The sequence below is a fragment of the Lepus europaeus genome, unplaced genomic scaffold, assembly GCF_033115175.1.
Source record: "Lepus europaeus isolate LE1 unplaced genomic scaffold, mLepTim1.pri SCAFFOLD_559, whole genome shotgun sequence".
NCBI classification, from domain to species: Eukaryota; Metazoa; Chordata; class Mammalia; order Lagomorpha; family Leporidae; genus Lepus; species Lepus europaeus.
The window spans coordinates 1-18,004 of NW_026909438.1; the positions used below are offsets into that span (position 1 = coordinate 1).

Sequence of the window (18,004 nt, forward strand, 5' to 3'; positions counted from 1 at the left end):
CGGAGCCGACCTCAGCCCGACGGCGCCCTGGCGCCAGGGCCGTGTGCGGAGCGAGCCGGCGGGTGGTGGGCGTGACAACGGGTCACGGGGTGAGGCGCCCCGGGGTGCGGGAGCGCAGCCCGGAACCTGGGACACCGGAAACGGAAGCTCGTGGGCCCGCGGCGGGGCCAGGGTCGGCAGCCCCCTTGTCCGTCCCGGCTGTCCGGGCTGTTTGAGGAGTGACCCAGCACATGGAGGGCTCTGTGTGTGACGCCGCCTTTCAAATACGAACATGAGCCTTAACAACCATGACCAGGATGGCCACGGCTGGGCCAGGCTGAAGCCAGGAGCCGGGAGCAGGGGCCCAAGCACTTGGGCGTCTTCCACTGCCCTCCTGGGCCTTAGCAGGGAGCCAGACCAATGCTCACATGGACGCCGGCACCGCAGGTTGTGGCGTCACCTGTGCCCGGCCCCATGCTTGGTGCATATTTTGCCCAGAATTGTCTGCCTGTCGGCATTGCCAAATTCCGTGTTAGGCAGGGTCAGGCAGCATCTGAAGTAAGAGACCCTAGCCTTAGGTCGGAGGCCGGGGGAGGGGCGGTTGCATGGGGCTGGGCACTGGGGGCTTGAGGAGGACTGGCCCAGCCCCCCCCCCAGGGCGCGGAGCCGTGCACGGGCAGGGCCTGCTGGAGCCGCCCCCGCCCCACGCACCCACAGCCCTGCTGAGTGAGGAGCACCTGTGGGCTGGCTATGTGCACCTGCGGGCTGGCTGCGTGCACCGACCATCACTGCCGGCCCCCGTGGACCCCGACCGTCGCTGCCGCCCTGGGCCCTGGTGCCGGCCCCCGTGTGTCCCGGGTTTCGCCACCTCTGAGGAAGCTGCCTCCCAGGCCCACCCCTCCCCCAGGGGCCCAGGCCCCGTGTCCGGCGGTGCCGCCTCCCCGGAGTCTCCACCCTCGCATTCCTGTAGCGTGAGCCACCCCTGCCGCCCGGGCCAAGCCTCACTGTTCCCCTGGACGCTCCTGGAGCCTGCACGGCTTCCCGCGGCCAGGTGAGGAGACACACGCAGGCTCGGGTCTGGTCGGCAACCTCGGTGCGCCACAGGTGCTGTCGGCAGGGCCTGCCTGGACCCCGGGAGGGGCGCTGGGGACCTCAGGGGACTGGGAGTCCCAGTGGGCAGTACGGGGTCAGCTCCAGCCGGGGGCAGAGGGAGCCTGGAGGCAGCTCTCCCACCTGGTGGCCTGGGCTCGGAGCTGGAAGTGACCGCCCCGCGCCCACGGGTACTGCGCCCCAGCACCTGGCTTCACCCTTCAGCCTCGGGGACTCCGGACAGAGGAGGAGTGTCCCCGCCGGCCTCGTCCGTCCACCCTGAAACTTGTTTCCTGTCGTGCGGGCTCTGGGCTTGTACCTTGCGTCTGACCCAGGGTGAGGGGGGAGCCGCGGGATGCCTGCCGGTCTCCCGTCCAGGGGCCGGGCACTGGCTCCCCTCCGCCCGCGCTGGCCCTGCAGCCCTGGTTGAGCTGGGGCTTCCCCAGAACCCCACCTGGGACCCACTCAGTGTCCAGGCCCACGAGGGACTGAGCCCGGCCTGGGCCATGTGGGATGGGTCAGGGCGCAGGTGTCTGTGTGGGTGGTGGGGTGATGAGGGGTGCGGCCAGCCAGGCCTGGCCTGGGGGGACAAGGTCAGGCCGGGGCGGCTCCTGAGACTTGCCGGGCAGCGACCCTGGCGAGCCCTGCCCTGTGGTCCCTCTGCCCCCTGGAGGCCTCTTTCTCCCCGCAGTGCCCAGCGTGACGGGGCCAGCTTGGCCTCTGTGCTCAAGGCACACCAGTGAGCCTGGAGCCCCTTCCCACCACCCTCCCCCGAGAGGCCTGGGGACTGGGCTTGGGCCCTGGGCGGCTCCTGTGCCTCACGCTCTGAGGGGCCGGGGGGCTCCCTGGGGAGACGCAGGGCTCAGTATGCAGTAGGCGCTTAGCACGGGGCAGTGCTGGCTGAGCAGCAGGCGCCCAGGTGGCTGCCCCCACCCCGGGTGCAGAGGGGCATTTGGTGTCCTGCAGCCCCGCCCCCGGAGCCCAGCTGGGGGGCTCCTGAGCTCCACCCCTGGTGGCACCCCTGCGGGTGGGGGCGGCATGGCAGGGCTGTGATCGGGACCCCCCCAGCTGCCCTGTCCCCTGCTGTGAATGGGAGCCTGAGGCCCTGCCCAGGGGGAGGCTGAGTGCCAGCAGCCCCTCCCCCTGCCGCAGGGCCAGCCGGGGCTGGGAGAGTAAGAACTGCTGTCCCACAGACCATGGCCCTACTGACGGATCCCCTGGGGCCCTGCAGGACCCCTCCTCACCACCGGCTTCTGCTGCTCCTCCTCGGCCTTGGTGAGCGGGGGGTTACCGAGCGATGAGGGAGGCCGGGGCCCTCGGGTAGCCGAGACCTTGCAAGGCCCTGCCCAGAGGAGCCTTCGCCCAGCTCTCCCTGAGCCCCAGGCGGGGTTGAGGCTGAGCTGGGGTGGGGGCTAGGCGGGGGGGGGGGGGGTGGCTGCTGTCCGGCAGGGAATGCGGGGCCTCATGGGGAGCCCCCGGCCCTCCTTGAGCCCCCTCCCCCTCCCCCCCCCGCAGCATGGGTGCCCCAGGCTGTGCAGACGCAGCAGGTAGGGTGCCCTCCAGGGAAATGGGGGGCTTTCTGGTCCTGGGTGGAGGTCTGGGCTCTACGGGGAGCTGGAACTGCTGGGCTGTGTTCCCCAACCCGTACACATGTGTGTGCACACACACACACACGCCTGCACCACACAAGCGGAGTTCAGCTGTGAGGGGCTGTGTTCAGAGGTGTCTGTCGCCGGAGAAGGGGCCATGGAGGCCGTGGGGTTCCTGTCCTCATGTGGGAGCGAGCTCAGGCCTAGAGCGGAGTGATGAGGCTTTACCGGGGACAGGGTGTCCGTCGGAATGGAAGGACAGAGAGAGGAAGGACAGAGAGGAAGGACAGAGAGAGTGCCCAGTGGTGGGGACTGGGGAGAGGACGGACCTGGGCAGGCCAGGCGGGGCTCAGCAGGGCAGAGGGCTGAGCACGCAGTCCGCGTGGACTCCCTGGGTCTTTAAGGGAGCCTGGTTACCCCCTCCCCCTCCTCCAGGACAGAGGATGGGGGTCCTGGAGGAAGATTAGCAAACTCCTCCCCAGATGTGCTGGGCCTGGGAGAGTAGCAGGCTTCCCTAGGTACCTGGGGAGGTCTCATTGCCCTTGTTGTCAGGCCAGGTGGCCTCTTTGGTCCTGAGGAGAGAGGATTCTCCTGGGAGCTTTCCCCTGGGCCGGGGGGGGGGGGGGGGGCTGGGAGGTTCCCGGGGTCTGGGCAGGACTTTGGAGTGCCAGATGCTGGGTGTCGGGGCTTCTGCAGTGGGTGCTGGCGGCCTTCAGGCCGGTCTCACACACACACGGGCTAGTCCTGACTTCTACCAGTGTGTCCACTTGTAAGGACACAGCTGGGCTGAGAGGGCTGGCATGGCAGCTGCAGGCCCAGGTGTAGCAGAGCCCAGACTGGCTGGGCCCTGGAGCAGCTGGGCCCTGGAGCAGCTGGGCCCTGGAGCAGTTGAGCCCGCAGAGCAGCTGGGCCCTGGAGCAGCTGGGCCCGCAGAGCAGCTGGGCCCTGGAGCAGCTGGGCCCGCAGAGTAGCTGGGCCCTGGAGCAGCTGGGCCCTGGAGCAGCTGGGCCCACAGAGTAGCTGGGCCCTGGAGCAGCTGGGCCCAGGGTGCAGCCAGGCCTGTCCCACAGGACACCACACTGCTCAACCAAGTCCTGGCCACACCTGACCTCGCCAGGTGGGTCCTGGGCCCCACGCCCTCGGGGATGGGACTCCAGGGCTCCTGACCCCCTGGGGCTGTCCCAGCCCTCTGCCCCTGAATGCCCCCTCAGACCTGCCCTGGGGACTGTCCCCCACCCCCGCCGTGTGGCCGGGCTGCGGGGAGGGGCCCCGGGGAAGGCCCCAGGGAGCACCGGGGGTGCTGAGGGGCCCTGTGGGGGGACCTGAGTGCGCAGACCTGGCCCCCCAGCCGTGCCCCAGGCCGCCCTCTGGGCCTCACGTGTACCGCCCTGTCGGGCCTGAGCATGGAACGTGTCTGGGAGCTGGCCGCGGCCCTGAGGCAGAAGAACGCCACGCTCCAGCCGGACCAGGTCAGCCCCGGGGCCCCGAGGAACTGTGCCCACCGCCGGCCACAACGCCCCAGGTCCAGCTCTCGGAGCAGGCTGGGCCGCCCGGGGCACCTGGGCTGTGCCACGGCCTGTGTTCCGGGCCCTCAGGGAGCCTCAGGGCCAGCTTCCAGGCTCTGTCCCAAGGGTACAAGATGGGGGGCCACGTCCGGGTGTGGACACCCATGGCCGCAGGCAGGTGAGGGGTGGGGTGCACTCAGCCCTGGGCCAACCCCTGGGGGCGGGCAGCAGCTCAAAGCGCCTGGCACTGGACGCCCCGCAGCTGCGCTGTCTGGCGCGTCGCCTCATGGAGCTCGGAGTCCCCGAGGACCTGGACGCCTTCCCACCAGAGCTGCTCCCCTTCCTCAAGTAGGCCCCGCACCCCCCGCCCGCGGGCCTGGGGCTGCCCCCCACCCCGTCCACAGCCCCCACACTCCCCCGCCCCGCGGGCCTGGGGCTGCCCCTTCCAAAGCCCCCATGCTCCCCCCCCACCCCGCGGGCCTGGGGCTGCCCCTTCCACAGCCCCCATGTTCCCCGCCCCGTGGGCCTGGGGCTGCCCCCGTCCACAGCCCCCCATGCTCCCCTGGCCTGGGCGGGGTGGGCTCAGGGCAGCCGCCTGCAGCAGCTCCCGTCTACAGCCCTGCCACGCTCCCCTGGCCTGGGGCCTGTGCCGTCTTCTCCCACATTGCCGAGGCCCACATGGGCAAGCTTCCCGCCCCCGAGCGCCGGCGGCTGCTGTCTTATGCGCTGGCCTGCAGGGTGCGGCTGGGCCCGGTGGGCATGGCGCGGGGCGGGGAGGGGCCAGCGGCCCCCGGAGATGCTGAGGCCTGCACGTTGCAGGGTGTGTGGGGCTCTCGGGTGACTGCGGCCGACGTGCGGGCTCTGGGCGTCCTGGCCTGCGATCTCCCTGGCCGCTTTGTGGCCAGCTCGGCGGACGTGCTGCTCCCCAGGCTGGCAGGCTGCCCGGGACCCCTGGACCAGGACCAGCTGGAGGCAGCCAGGGCGGCTCTGCAGGGTGGAGGACCCCCCTACGGGTGAGCGTGTGGGGTTGGCCGTCCACTGTCCCCCAGCCTCCTCCCCGGCGGGAACAGCTCCTGCTCGGTCCCCTGCCCTGTCCCATATTGCAGTCGGGGTCCCTGAACCAGACCCCCCGTCTCTGGACAGCCCCCCATCGACGTGGTCGGTCTCTACCCTGGGCGCTCTGCGGGGCCTGCTGGCCGCGCTGGACCCGGCCATCAGCCACAGCATCCCAAAGGTGAGGCCTCGCCCCCGCCCGGCCCCCAGGCCGGGTCCCTGAGCTCAGCAGGGCCCCTCTCCCCACAGGACATCATCAGCGCTGGGCTGCGTCACACCTTCCCCGACCCACCCCGGAGGCAGCCTGAGCTGGCCCTCGTCCACCCCAGGCTCCGGCGGGACACACAGGGTGAGGCCCCTGGCCCCTGGGTGGGCGGGGCAGCAGCCCTGCAGGCCCCGCCCTCAGCGGAGTGGACAGCCACCCATCTTCCTGATGGATGACCGAGTGACCGAGGCCCACCCTCGGTTGGGTGCCTGAGGTCTCGGGCGGGTGTGGGAGGAGGCAGAAGGTGGACGCTGAGAGCCGGCCCTGCCCTGGCCCGTGCAGAGGCCGCCTGCCCCCTGGGGCAGAAGCCCACCGTGGTGGACGAGCGCCTGTTCTTCTACACGGACTGGGAGCTGCGGGCCTGCGTGGACGGGGCCCTGCTGGACGCCAAGATGGACCGCGTGAACGCGATCCCCTTCACCAACGAGCAGCTGGCCATCCTGAAGAGCAAACTGGACGAGGTGGCGCAGGTCGCGGTGGGGGGCCAGGCGGGGGCGGGGCCGGGGTGCCGCCCTCACACGCACTCCCCCCAGTTCTACCCCCAAGGCTACCCCGAGTCCCTGACCCGGCGCCTGGGCTACTTCTTCCTGACCATGAAGCCTGTGGACATCCTTAAGTGGAACGTCACCTCCCTGGACACGGTGCTGGCCCTGCTGCACGTCAGCAGAGGCCAGGAGATGGACGCCCAGGTGACGGCGGGCGGGCCTGGGGGCCTCCCTCAGCTCCGCCCCCTGCCCGCTGCAGGGGGGTCTCCCTCAGCTCCGCCCCCTGCCCCCTGCCCCCTGTGGGGGTCTCCCTCAGCTCCGCCCCCTGCCCCCTGCCCCCTGCAGGGGGCCTCCCTCAGTTCCGCCCCCTGCCCCCTGCCCCCTGCAGGGGGCCTCCCTCAGCTCCGCCCCCTGCCCCCTGCCCCCTGCGGGGGGGATCTCTCCCTCAGCTCCGCCCCCTGCCCCCTGCCCCCTGCAGGGGGCCTCCCTCAGTTCCGCCCCCTGCCCCCTGCCCCCTGCAGGGGGCCTCCCTCAGCTCCGCCCCCTGCCCCCTGCCCCCTGCGAGGGGATCTCTCCCTCAGCTCCGCCCCCTGCCCCCTGCCCCCTGCGGGGGGGATCTCTCCCTCAGCTCCGCCCCCTGCCCCCTGCCCCCTGCAGGGGGCCTCCCTCAGCTCCGCCCCCTGCCCCCTGCCCCCTGGGGGGGAATCTCTCCCTCAGCTCCGCCCCCTGCCCCCTGCCCCCTGCGGGGGGGATCTCTCCCTCAGCTCCGCCCCCTGCCCCCTGCAGGGGGTCTCCCTAAGCTCGGCCTCCTGCCCCCCCCGCAGGTGGCCGCCCTTGTTTCCCGCTACCTGCTGGGGAGGAACCATCTGGACCAGGAGCTCCTAGACGCCCTGGCCGGCTTCCGCCCCACCTACCTGTGTGCGCTCAGCCCCGAGCAGCTGCAGCAGGTGCAGCCCGGCGTCCTGTGGGCGGTGGGGCCCCGGGACCTGGACGCCTGCGGCCCAAGGCAGCTGGGCGTCCTGTACCCCAAGGCCCTCTCGGCGTTCCGGAACGTGAGCGGGCCCGAGCACTTCGCCAAGATCCTGCTCTTCCTGGGTGAGCCCCGGCCGGCCTCCCGGCAGCCAGGCAGAGGGGTCCCTGTGCCCCCGGCCGGCCTCCCGGCAGCCAGGCGGGGGGGGTCCCTGTGCCCCCGGCGGGCGTTCCTGGGGGGGGGTCCCTGTGCCCCCGGCGGGCGTCCCCGGGGGAGGGGTCCCTGTGCCCGCGGCGGGCGTTCCCAGGGGAGGGGTCCCTGTGCCCGCGGCGGGCCTTCCCGGGGGGGGGGTCCCTGTGCCCGTGGTGGGCGTTCCCGGGGGAGGGGTCCCTGTGCCCGCGGCGGGCGTTCCCGGGGGGGGGTCCCTGTGCCCGCGGCGGGCGTTCCCGGGGGGGGGTCCCTGTGCCCGCGGCGGGCGTTCCCGGGGGGGGGTCCCTGTGCCCGCGGCGGGCGTTCCCGGGGGGGGGGTCCCTGTGCCCGCGGCGGGCGTTCCCGGGGGGGGGTCCCTGTGCCCGCGGCGGGCGTTCCCGGGGGGGGGTCCCTGTGCTCAAGGTGGGCGTCCCTGAGGGAGGGGGTCCCTGTGCCCGCGGCGGGCCTTCCCGGGGGGGGGGTCCCTGTGCCCGTGGTGGGCGTTCCCGGGGGAGGGGTCCCTGTGCCCGTGGCAGGCGTTCCCGGGGGAGGGGTCCCTGTGCCCGTGGTGGGCGTTCCCGGGGGAGGGGTCCCTGTGCCCGCGGCGGGCGTTCCCGGGGGGGGGTCCCTGTGCTCAGGGTGGGCGTCCCCGAGGGAGGGGGTCCCTGTGCCCGCGGCGGGCCTTCCCGGGGGGGGGGTCCCTGTGCCCGTGGTGGGCGTTCCCGGGGGAGGGGTCCCTGTGCCCGCGGCGGGCGTTCCCGGGGGGGGGGTCCCTGTGCCCGCGGCGGGTGTTCCCGGGGGAGGGGTCCCTGTGCCCCCGGCGGGCGTTCCCGGGGGGGGGGGTCCCTGTGCCCGTGGCAGGCGTTCCCGGGGGAGGGGTCCCTGTGCCCGTGGTGGGCGTTCCCGGGGGGGGGTCCCTGTGCCCGTGGCGGGCGTTCCCGGGGGAGGGGTCCCTGTGCTCAGGGCGGGCGTTCCCGGGGGAGGGGTCCCTGTGCCCCCGGTGGGCGTCCCCGAGGGAGGGGTCCCTGTGCCCACGGCGGGCGTTCCCGAGGGAGGGGTCCCTGTGACCGTGATGGGCGTTCCCGGGGAGGGGTCCCTGTGCCCGCGGCGGGCGTTCCCGGGGGAGGGGTCTCTGTGCCCGTGGTGGTGTTCCGGGGGAGGGGTCCCTGTGCCCGCAGCGGGCGTTCCCGGGGGGGGTCCCTGTGCCCGTGGCAGGCGTTCCCGGGGTGGGGTCCCTGTGCCCCCGGTGGGCGTCCCCGAGGGGGGGTCCCTGTGCCCGTGGCGGGCGTTCCCGGGGGAGGGGTCCCTGTGCCCGCGGCGGGCGTTCCCGGGGGAGGGGTCCCTGTGCCCGCGGCGGGCGTTCCCGGGGGAGGGGTCCCTGTGCCCGCAGTGGGTGTCCCAGGGGAGGGGTCCCTGTGCCCGCGGCGGGCGTTCCCGGGGGGGGTCCCTGTGCCCCCGGCGGGCGTTCCTGGGGGGGGTCCCTGTGCCCACGGCGGGCGTTCCCGGGGGAGGGGTCCCTGTGCCCCCGGCGGGCGGTGGTCCCTGTGCGGGGAGGCCGGCCGGGGATCACCTGTGCCCGTGGTGGGCGTTCCCAGGGGGGGGGTCCCTGTGCCCGTGGCGGGCGTTCCCGGGGGAGGGGTCCCTGTGCCCCCGGTGGGCGTCCCCGAGGGAGGGGTCCCTGTGCCCACGGCGGGCGTTCCCGAGGGAGGGGTCCCTGTGACCGTGATGGGCGTTCCCGGGGGGGGGGGTCCCTGTGCCCGCGGTGGGCGTTCCCGGGGGGGGGGTCCCTGTGCCCGCGGCGGGCGTTCCCGGGGGAGGGGTCTCTGTGCCCGTGGTGGTGTTCCGGGGGAGGGGTCCCTGTGCCCGTGGCGGGCGTTCCCGGGGTGGGGTCCCTGTGCCCCCGGCGGGCGTTCCCGGGGGAGGGGTCCCTGTGCCCCCGGCGGGCGTTCCCGAGGGAGGGGTCCCTGTGACCGTGATGGGCGTTCCCGGGGGAGGGGTCCCTGTGCCTGCGGCGGGCGTTCCCGAGGGAGGGGTCCCTGTGACCGTGATGGGCGTTCCCGGGGGAGGGGTCCCTGTGCTCAGGGTGGGTGTCCCCGGGGTGGGGTCCCTGTGCCCCCGGCGGGCGTTCCCGGGGGAGGGGTCCCTGTGCTCAGGGTGGGTGTCCCCGGGGTGGGGTCCCTGTGCCCCCGGCGGGCGTTCCCGGGGGAGGGGTCCCTGTGCCCCCGGCGGGCGTTCCCGGGGGAGGGGTCCCTGTGCCCCCGGCGGGCGTTCCCGGGGGAGGGGTCCCTGTGCCCGTGGCGGGCGTTCCCGGGGGGGGTCCCTGTGCCCGCGGCGGGCGTTCCCGGGGGAGGGGTCCCTGTGCCCGCGGCGGGCGTTCCCGGGGGAGGGGTCCCTGTGCCCGTGGTGGGCGTCCCCGGGGTGGGGTCCCTGTGCCCCCGGCCGGCGTGTGCTGTGAGGCGCCTCTCCCGCCAGGCGGGGCCTCCACGGACGACCTGCGGGCGCTCAGTCGGGAGAACGCGAGCCTGGACGTGGCTGCCTTTCGGCGGCTGCGGGCGGAGGTCGTGGCGGTACGGGGGCTGGGCGGGGCGGGGCCGGGGCCGGGGCCGGGGGCCACCTGCGGCACGGCGGGGGCTGACGGCTGCCTGGGCCCTGCAGCCGCTGACTGTGGCCGAGGTGCGAGGCCTCCTGGGCGCACACGTGGTGGAGCTGAAGGGCGCGGAGGAGGACAGCCCCGTGCGGGACTGGGTGTTCCGGCAGCCGCAGGCCGAGCTGGACACGCTGCAGCTGGGGCTGCTGGGGGGCGTCCCCGACGGCTACCTGGTCCTGGACCTCAGCTTCCAAGGTGGGCGGGCGGGGCGGCGGGGCGGCGGGGCGGGGCGGCGGGGGGCTGCGGGCTGAGCCGCCCCCCTCTTGGCAGAGGCCCATGCCAGGGCTCCTGCACGCCTCGGACCCGGATGCCTGCTGGCCACCATGCCGGCTCTGCTGCTGGCTCTGACCCCGCGCTGAGCCCACTGTCCAGCTGCCCGAGCCCGCGGGACTGGAGCTAAATAAAGTCCGGCACGACCCCACACTGGCAGCTCCCGGCGTCCGGTGACACGCGGGGCCGGGGCGCGCGTGGCCACAGGGGACCCGGGTGGGGGTGGGGGCGGGGGGCGCTCGGCCGCAGAGAGGAGACGGGATGACAGCCTTGGTTTTATTCAGCTGCACGGAGAAGCCAGCCACAAGGCGCCCCCCGCCCCTAGCCCACCGCGCGGCCTCCTGGCTGCATGGGTTCAGGTCCCCGGGGCTCCCGGGAGATGGGGGTGCGGGGCACCCAGCGCAGCCAGAGGCCCCGCCGTCCCTGCGTGTGAGGCCTGGGCGCCCGGCCGCGCGAGCCAGCCCCCTCGCTGGGAGAGGCCGAGAGCAGCAGCCACAGGAGGCCGGAGGGCAGCGCAGCGGCGAGCAGCGGGCATGGCCGGGCGGGCGGGCTGCCTGCGGGGGACATGCGCTGGGTCAGCCCGCCCCTGGAGCCCCTCCCATCCAGGAAGCCCCGCCCCCTGGGAGACCCACCTGCACCGGAAGACCCCGCCCCCTGGGAACCCACCTGCACCGGAAGACCCCGCCCCAGGAGCCCCTCCCACACAGCCCCGCCCCTGGAGCCCCTCCCATCCCGGAAGCCCCGCCCCCTGGGAAACCCACCTGCACCAGAAGCCCCCGCCCCAGGAGCCCCTCCCACACAGCCCCGCCCTGGAGCCCCTCCCATCCCGGAAGCCCCGCCCCCTGGGAGACCCACCTGCACCAGAAGCAGACCCCGCCCCTGGGAGCCCCGCCCAGGCCATCCACCGCACCCCGGAGGTAGGCACCGCCCCCGGGAGCCTCTCCCATGCAGTCAGACCCTCCTTAGAAGCGGCACCAACTGGAAAGACCCCCAGCATCATCGGTCCGCCCCAGAAGCGGGCACCGCCCCTCGAAGTGCCGCCCACACCTTCGGCCCCGCCCCAGAAGCGGGCACCGCCCCTCGAAGTGCCGCCCACACCTTCGGCCCCACCCCAGAAGCGGGCCCCGCCCCTGGAAGTCCCGCCCACACCTTCGGCCCCGCCCCAGAAGCGGGCACCGCCCCTGGAAGTCCCGCCCACACCTTCGGCCCCGCCCCAGAAGCGGGCACCGCCCCTGGAAGTCCCGCCCACACCTTCGGCCCCGCCCCAGAAGCCGGCACCGCCCCTGGAAGTCCCGCCCACACCGGAAATCCCCGCCCACGCAGGAAGCCCGGGCCCCACAGCGCCTCCCTCTGGGCTGCTGGGGAGCGCCTCGGGGGCTCTGGCCAGCGCTGCCGCTGGTCTGGGGGCTTCAGGCTGCGGAGGCGGGGCGTGCGGCCCCTAGAGGTAGGAGGGTGAGGGTGCGCGCGCGGCCAGGCGCGTACCCGAGGCAGGCGCTGCGGCGCTGTCCGGCCGGCCCGGCAGGTGCGCTGGCCCTGGCGCCAGGGCGCTGGTGTGGGGGCGCCCCTGCGTCGGGGCCGCGGGGTCCGAGGGGCCGGTGGGGTCGGCGCGCAGGCCCAGCTGGCTCAGGGCCGACGTGTTGAGGCCGCGCAGCCAGCTGCGGATGGCCGGGTGGCTGCGGGCCTTCTGCAGGTCGCCCACGTTCTGGCCCAGCAGGGTGGCGACGCTGCTGACGCTGAGGCTCTGGGGAGACCGGGGGTCAGCGCCCGCGGGGCCGGACCGGGCTCGGCCGCCCCCGCCGGCCGCGCGCCCACCTGCAGCACACTGGGGTTCAGGCTGGCGAAGGTGTCGATGTCCATGGAGACGTTGGCCTGCGCCAGGCGCTGCAGCTCCTCCACCGGGGCGCCGCCTGCGGGGGCGGCGGTCAGGGGTCAGGGGGCCGGGGCGCGCTGCGGGGCGCGGGGGGCGGCTCTCACCCAGGTAGGGGCGGATGAAGCGGTAGTAGGCCGCGGCCGTCCTGGTGCTGCCGAAGGCCTCGCGCGCCTTGGCAAAGAGCGCGTTTTTCTGGTTCTGCGCGCAGCAGGAGACGTCCAGCGCCCCGGCCAGCCTGGGGGTCGGGGTGAACAGGTGGACGCGCCTGTCTCCTCGCCCTCCGTGGTGGGCCTCGTGGCGTCCTCATGAGAACGGGGTGGGGGGAGACGGGTTTCCAGGCTGGGGCGGTGCTGTCCCGTGGGGCCCTGTAGGGGGCACGGCCAGGGCCCCAGCCTCCGGAAGCCCGAGGGCTGCACCGCCCTGACCGGGCCCGGAGCCTGGGCCGGACCCCTCCCGAGCCCGCCGTCCCACGCGGTCTCGTGGCCGGGCAGCGGCCGCGGGGGGGCTCACCGGAACTCTGCGGGCCCGATGGCCTGGATCTGCTGGGCCCCCATCCAGCACAGGCGGCAGCCCCCGATGGCCACAAGCAGGGCGCCCGTGACCGTGCCGTTGTGGTCCAGGAACCTCTGCAGGACGGCCTGGGGGCGGGGCCGGCTCAGCAGGGCCTGGGGGCGGGCAGACCCCGGCCGCCGGCCTGGCCCCTGCGCCCTCACCTCTGTCTGGTTCTCCAGGGCCACGTCAGGGGCCAGCAGGGTCTGGACGGTGTCTCTGGACGTGATGTTCCACTGGCCAATCTCGGCAAGGGAGTAGAGGTAGACCAGCGAGGTGATGCGGGGCAGCTGGTCCTCGGGCACGCCCCCGGGGTAGATCTGTGGGGGAGGGACAGCCGCTGCAACCCCGCCCCCACCACCCTGGTCCCCACCGGGCAGCCCCGGGGTAGCAGCCCCTGAGGTAGATCTGCGGGGGGGGGGGCAGCGACTGCACCCTGGCCTCCACACTCCGGCCCCCACTGCTGAGTCCCCAGGGTAGATCTGTGGGGTGGAAACGCACAGCCCCCAGGGTAGATCTGGGGGGGCCACGTCCCAGCCCCCCCCCCACGCAGCCCCTGGGGTAGATCTGCAGGGGCGGGGCCTTGGCGGCTGCACCCAGCCTCCACACTCTGCCCCCGCCACCCCAGCCCCCACCGTGCAGCCCTGGTGTAGATCTTGGGGGAGGGACAGCCGCTGCACCCCAGCCTCCACGCCCCGCCCCCGCCACCCCAGCCCCCACCGCGCAGCCCTGGGGTAGATCTGCGGGGGCGGGGGTCTCAGCGGCTGCTCGCCAGGCTGCGCAGCCCCCCCACACCTGGGCGAGCTTGGCCTTGACGACGTGCTGGCACTCGGCGGGCAGCGGCTGCTGCAGCAGGGCGTCCAGGCCGGCCCTGAGCACCCGGCCGTCCAGGCAGGCCTGGAGCTGGGCGCAGTCGTAGCGCACCAGGAGGAGGTCGTCCCTCAGCGCGGCCGCAGTGAGGTTGCCGTGCACGCAGGGCCGGCCTGTGCGGGCGGGCGCGGCGGTCAGGCTGGGCGGCGCTGACCCCGCCACCACTCCCGACCCAGACCCTGCCCCAGCGCCCCCGAGGCTGTGCAGGCCTCACTGACCTGTGCCGCGCCTGGGCCTCGCGAGCCCGGAGGTGGCCCTGGACTGCAGGAAGCTGGCGACGAAGCGCCCGGCCTCTCGCTGGCTGAGCCGCCCTGCCCGGCTCGCGGCCACCACGCTGCGGAAGAAGCCCAGGCACACGGCCTGGCGGGCGGGCATGGTGGCGCCGCACCACGGTCCCTCCCCTCCCCGAGCCCCTGGGCCTGGGCGGGCTGGTGGGGGCCAGCCGCGCGCCCCAGCCCCGGCCCCGCCTACCTTTGGCACCTGCACCCACAGGCAGGGGCGGATGTGCAAGGCCAGGGGTCCCAGCGCCCACAGCCCCTCTAGGTTCCAGGTTTCAGGGGGCCTGGGACAAGGAATTGGGGCTGTGTCGGGGTCCAGGGCAGCATCCCAGGCCCTCCCGAGGGGTCGCGGGAGCAGCACTGGCCACTGGCACCCATGCTGGGGGTGCCCAGCCACCACCCCATCCCCGTGCCCCACTGGCTGCAGGGGCAGAGTGAGGCTGAGGGCGGGGGCGGGCAGCTGTGGCCACCAGCGACCCCCACCCACCCAAGGTAGGTCCTCCCGCTGGCCAGCAGGCCGTTGAGGGCGGCCCCCTGGGCCGTGGTCAGCCGGGGGCAGCGTCGCAGGTTCTGCAGCACGCGGGGGTCTGCGGCCAGGATGCTGGCTGCGTCCATGTCGCACACGAGGGCCCCGAGGAGCTCCAGGTCCACGGCGCTGAGCCGCAGCGGCGGCCCCCCCTGCGGGGACAGCGGGTCAGTGCCGGGCGGGAGGCCAGGTCCTGCTGCCCGCCCAGTCCTGCCAAGCACCTACCAGGCAGGCCAAGGCCATGTGCTGCAGGGCGGCCCTCTGGTCGGGCAGGTTGGCCAGCAGCTCCGTGTGCCCCTGGGCGGCGCGGCCGGTGAAGGCCCGGCAGTCGGCGTCCCTCACCTGGCTCAGGCTGCAGGCGGGTGGCAGTGTCAGCGGCCGGGGCTGTCCTGCCGGGGCCGCCCACACCGTCTGTCCAGGGCCCGCCCACACCGCCCGCCGGGGCCGCCCACCCTGCCCACCGGGGGCCGTCCACCCCGCCCACCGGGGGCCATCCACCCGCCTGTCGGGGGCCCTCTACTCTGCCTGTTGGGGCCCGCCCACACCGCCCACCGGGGCCCTGCCCACTCTGCCCGCCGGGGCTGTCCACCCTCCCGTCCGGGCGCAAGCTCCCTGACGCAGGTGGGGCGCTCACTTGTAGAAGAGCAGGAGGTCGGGCGGGTGCAGCAGGAAGTCGTCCTGCAGGCGGTGCTGGGCGGCGAGGCTGGCCAAGCAGCTGAGCTGGGCAGGACGGGCTGTGGGTCACTCCCTGTCCAGTCCGGACTCGGCCTGGCGGAGCCTCGGGGCTGAGCCCCTCAGCCCTCAGCCCCGCCTCCACCCTGCATTGGAGCAAACCCCAAGGTGGCTCCAACCCCCGCCGTGGCCAGGACGGTGGCCGCAGCTCCCCCGGCGGAGGGGTCCAGAGGGGGACTGGGGGCCAGGCAGGGGCAGCAGCCGGCTGTCCTCCCTCCCAGAGGCTGCGCTGGCCCGGGTGCATCCGTGGGCCTGGCCTGTTGGCCTCCGCCTGCCCCTGTCCAGCCGCCGCCCGGTCCCTGCTGTGCCAGACACTCCCCGGGGCTCTGCTGGGCGGGGGCCCCTCCCAGGGCCGCTTGGCCTGCCCCGGGGTCATTGAAAGGACGTGGGGTGAGGCACAGGTGCAGTGAGAGGCCTGGCCTCACCCCAGCTCCCTCCTCCACCCTCCTGAGGACAGGGTCCCCACACTGAGAGGGGAGGCGAACCCCAACTCCCCGGCCCAGGGCGGGGGTGTGTTAGCCACGCTCCATGGTGAACAAAAAGGCCGAGACTGGTACTCTCCCCACCTCCTTCTCTGAATCAGCCCAGACAGACCCTGCAGCCCCTGCACAGACCCCCCCAGGCATCCCAGAGGTCAGGGGACCCACCAAGGGGCACAGACCCCCCCAGGCGTCCCGGAGGTCAGGGGACCCACCGAGGGGCACAGACCCCCCCAGGCGTCCCGGAGGTCAGGGGACCCACCAAGGGGGCACTGGCACTGTGCTGCAGGCGGGGAGGGGATGGCCCGGCCAGCCCCTGCACAGACCCCCACCCCCACCCCGGCATCCCAGAGGTCAGGGGATCACCGAGGGGGCACAGACCCCCCCCCAGGTGTCCCAGAGGTCAGGGGACCCACCAAGGGGGCACCGGTGCCGTGCTGCAGGCGGGGAGGGGATGGCCCGGCCAGCCCCTGCACAGACCCCCACCCCCACCCCGGCATCCCAGAGGTCAGGGGATCACCGAGGGGGCACAGACCCCCCCCAGGTGTCCCGGAGGTCAGGGGACCCACCAAGGGGCACCGGCACCGTGCTGCAGGCGGGGAGGGGATGGCCCGGCCAGCCCCTGCACAGACCCCTCCCAGGCGTCCCAGAGGTCAGGGGACCACCGAGGGGGCACCGGCACCGTGCTGCAGGCGGGGAGGGGATGGCCCGGCCAGCCCCTGCACAGACCCCCCCAGGCATTCCAGAGGTCAGGGGACCCACCAAGGGGGCACTGGCACCGTGCTGCAGGCGGGGAGGGGACGGCCCGGCCAGCCCCTGCACAGACCCCCACCCCCACCCCGGCATCCCAGAGGTCAGGGGATCACCGAGGGGGCACAGACCCCCCCCCCCAGGTGTCCCGGAGGTCAGGGGACCACCGAGGGGCACCGGCACCGTGCTGCAGGCGGGGAAGGGATGGCCCGGCCAGCCCCTGCACAGACCCCCCCCCAGGCGTCCCAGAGGTCAGGGGACCACCGAGGGGCACCGGCACCGTGCTGCAGGCGGGGCGGCTGGGGCAGGGGCGGGCAGGGCCTCAGCTTCCCATCGCACAGCAGTGGCAGCAGCCGGCTCAGAGCCTCAGAGACAGACACGTGGGCGGTGCTGGGGCAGGGCCGGGGCCCTCAGGGGCTGGGCTTCCTGTCACAGCAGGTGCGTGCCCGGGCAGCTGTGCCCTGGGAACCCCTGCCCGCCCTCCGCCGCAGAGCCTACCTGCCAGGCCTTGAGGGGCACCTGCCGCGAGGCCAGGCTCCTGAGGAGGGCTGAGAGCTGGTCCCGGGGCAGCTGGCAGGCGGGCTGGCCGCAGAAGCCCTGCAGGACGGACGCGTCGGCCCTGGACAGCACAGGAGAGCCCGTGAGGGGCTGAGGGACGTCCCAGAGGCAGGTGCGGGACGGGGGCTGGACCCGGCCGTCTCCCAGCATGGAGGGCCTGGGAAGCAGGCGGAGCAGGCCTGACCCCAACGTGGGACAGATTCCTGCCCCGGTCATCGGTCACTCGGTCCTCCATGCCCTCTGAGAGCCCGCTGCTGGGGCCAGGCCTGGTGGTCCCTGTCCAGACGCGGGGCTGTGCTTCCTCCCAGGCCTCGCCCCTGCTGGCTGGGACCCACTGCAGGCTGCCCAGGGGCCAGGCCATCTCTCCCCCGTGACCACAGCAGAGCCACCCAGGGCGGGGGTCTTGTGTCCCCCCCCCCGGCAGTCTGAGATGGTCAGGCCCCAGGGAAGAGAGCGCTGCACAGCTGTCCCTGCCCCGGTACGGACCCGGAGGTGGCCTCTCCCTGGAAGTTCCGTGGGAGCTGTGGGAGGACCCGGCACTCACCCCGCCCCCAGGCTGTCCTCGCCAGCGTCCAGCTCCCCCTGGGGGACACCCTTAGCCCAGGGCGGGGAGCAGTGGGCAGCCAGGCACAGGAGGAGGGTGAGGCCCAGGCTCGCCAGGGCACCTGCAACAGAGTGAGCGGTGAGGGCCTTGGCTGTGGCAGACACAGGAAGGCCCAGAGCTCAGGGGGCTTCGGGAGTCTGGGGCAGGCCTGGGGCCCCCTCCCCTGGTGCCTTCTCCAGGGAGGGGGCTGTGGGGGAGGCCTGGCCTCGGGGCGCCCGAGGGGGCTGGGTGGGCGCGCGTCTGACGGCCTCTACACTGTGGCGGTGGCGATGGTGCTGGGCGCTGGTGGGTCCGTGGCAGCTGTGGGGGGGCTGCACAGACCCCTTTCCCTCCCTCCAGAGCCCCCTGCCCCAGCTCTGTGTCCCCCTGGCCTGCACAAGGGTGTGGGGTTGGCCCCCCACCTCCTCCCGAGCCCCTCAGGCACTGAGCCTCTGCGCGGGTCAGCCCAGGGAGCCCCAGGCAGACCAGAGTGCTGGCCCCGGGGGCCGGGGCTGGGCTGCCTTTCCCGGGAGGACGAGGCACTGGGCGGGCCAGGTGGGCTGCCAGGGACAACTCCAGAGTGGCCCCAGCCTTGCTTTGTCCCTACACGCCCTGGGGCAGCCCTGGGGCGTGGGCCGGGGCATGAGCACCCCCTCTGTGGGCGGCCGCGCCCTGCATGCGAAGGTGTCAGCTCACCAGCTTTGGTGCCCATGGCCATGCGGTGCGCTGGTCCTGGCTGAGACATCTGGGACGGCAGGTCCAGGACCG

The 18,004-nt window shown here is 74.3% G+C and overlaps 2 protein-coding genes across 2 annotated transcripts; one reads left to right on the forward strand and one right to left on the reverse strand.

Annotated features, from left to right (window-relative positions):
* The first annotated feature begins 829 nt into the window (after nucleotides 1–829).
* Nucleotides 830–10,187, forward strand: MSLN (mesothelin). The gene is made up of 16 exons (XM_062185637.1): nucleotides 830–1,030; nucleotides 2,262–2,343; nucleotides 2,584–2,615; nucleotides 3,728–3,774; nucleotides 4,006–4,126; nucleotides 4,425–4,510; nucleotides 4,780–4,900; nucleotides 4,982–5,175; nucleotides 5,306–5,396; nucleotides 5,465–5,564; nucleotides 5,763–5,941; nucleotides 6,014–6,169; nucleotides 6,790–7,060; nucleotides 9,597–9,691; nucleotides 9,780–9,966; nucleotides 10,042–10,187. The coding sequence occupies exons 2-16, from the start codon at nucleotides 2,265–2,267 to the stop codon at nucleotides 10,128–10,130; spliced, it is 1,848 nt and encodes a 615-aa protein (XP_062041621.1). The 5' UTR covers nucleotides 830–1,030; nucleotides 2,262–2,264; the 3' UTR covers nucleotides 10,131–10,187.
* A 175-nt stretch (nucleotides 10,188–10,362) lies between these two features.
* Nucleotides 10,363–18,004, reverse strand: LOC133755555 (mesothelin-like protein). Its single transcript, XM_062185632.1, has 15 exons — nucleotides 17,933–18,004; nucleotides 17,198–17,318; nucleotides 16,594–16,714; nucleotides 14,769–14,854; nucleotides 14,360–14,486; nucleotides 14,096–14,286; nucleotides 13,802–13,892; nucleotides 13,549–13,690; nucleotides 13,256–13,443; nucleotides 12,625–12,780; nucleotides 12,422–12,549; nucleotides 12,016–12,146; nucleotides 11,854–11,948; nucleotides 11,524–11,782; nucleotides 10,363–10,595 (listed from the first exon to the last, which is right to left on the reverse strand). Exons 1-15 carry the CDS (start codon nucleotides 17,979–17,981, stop codon nucleotides 10,363–10,365), a joined length of 2,118 nt encoding a protein of 705 aa, XP_062041616.1. The 5' UTR covers nucleotides 17,982–18,004.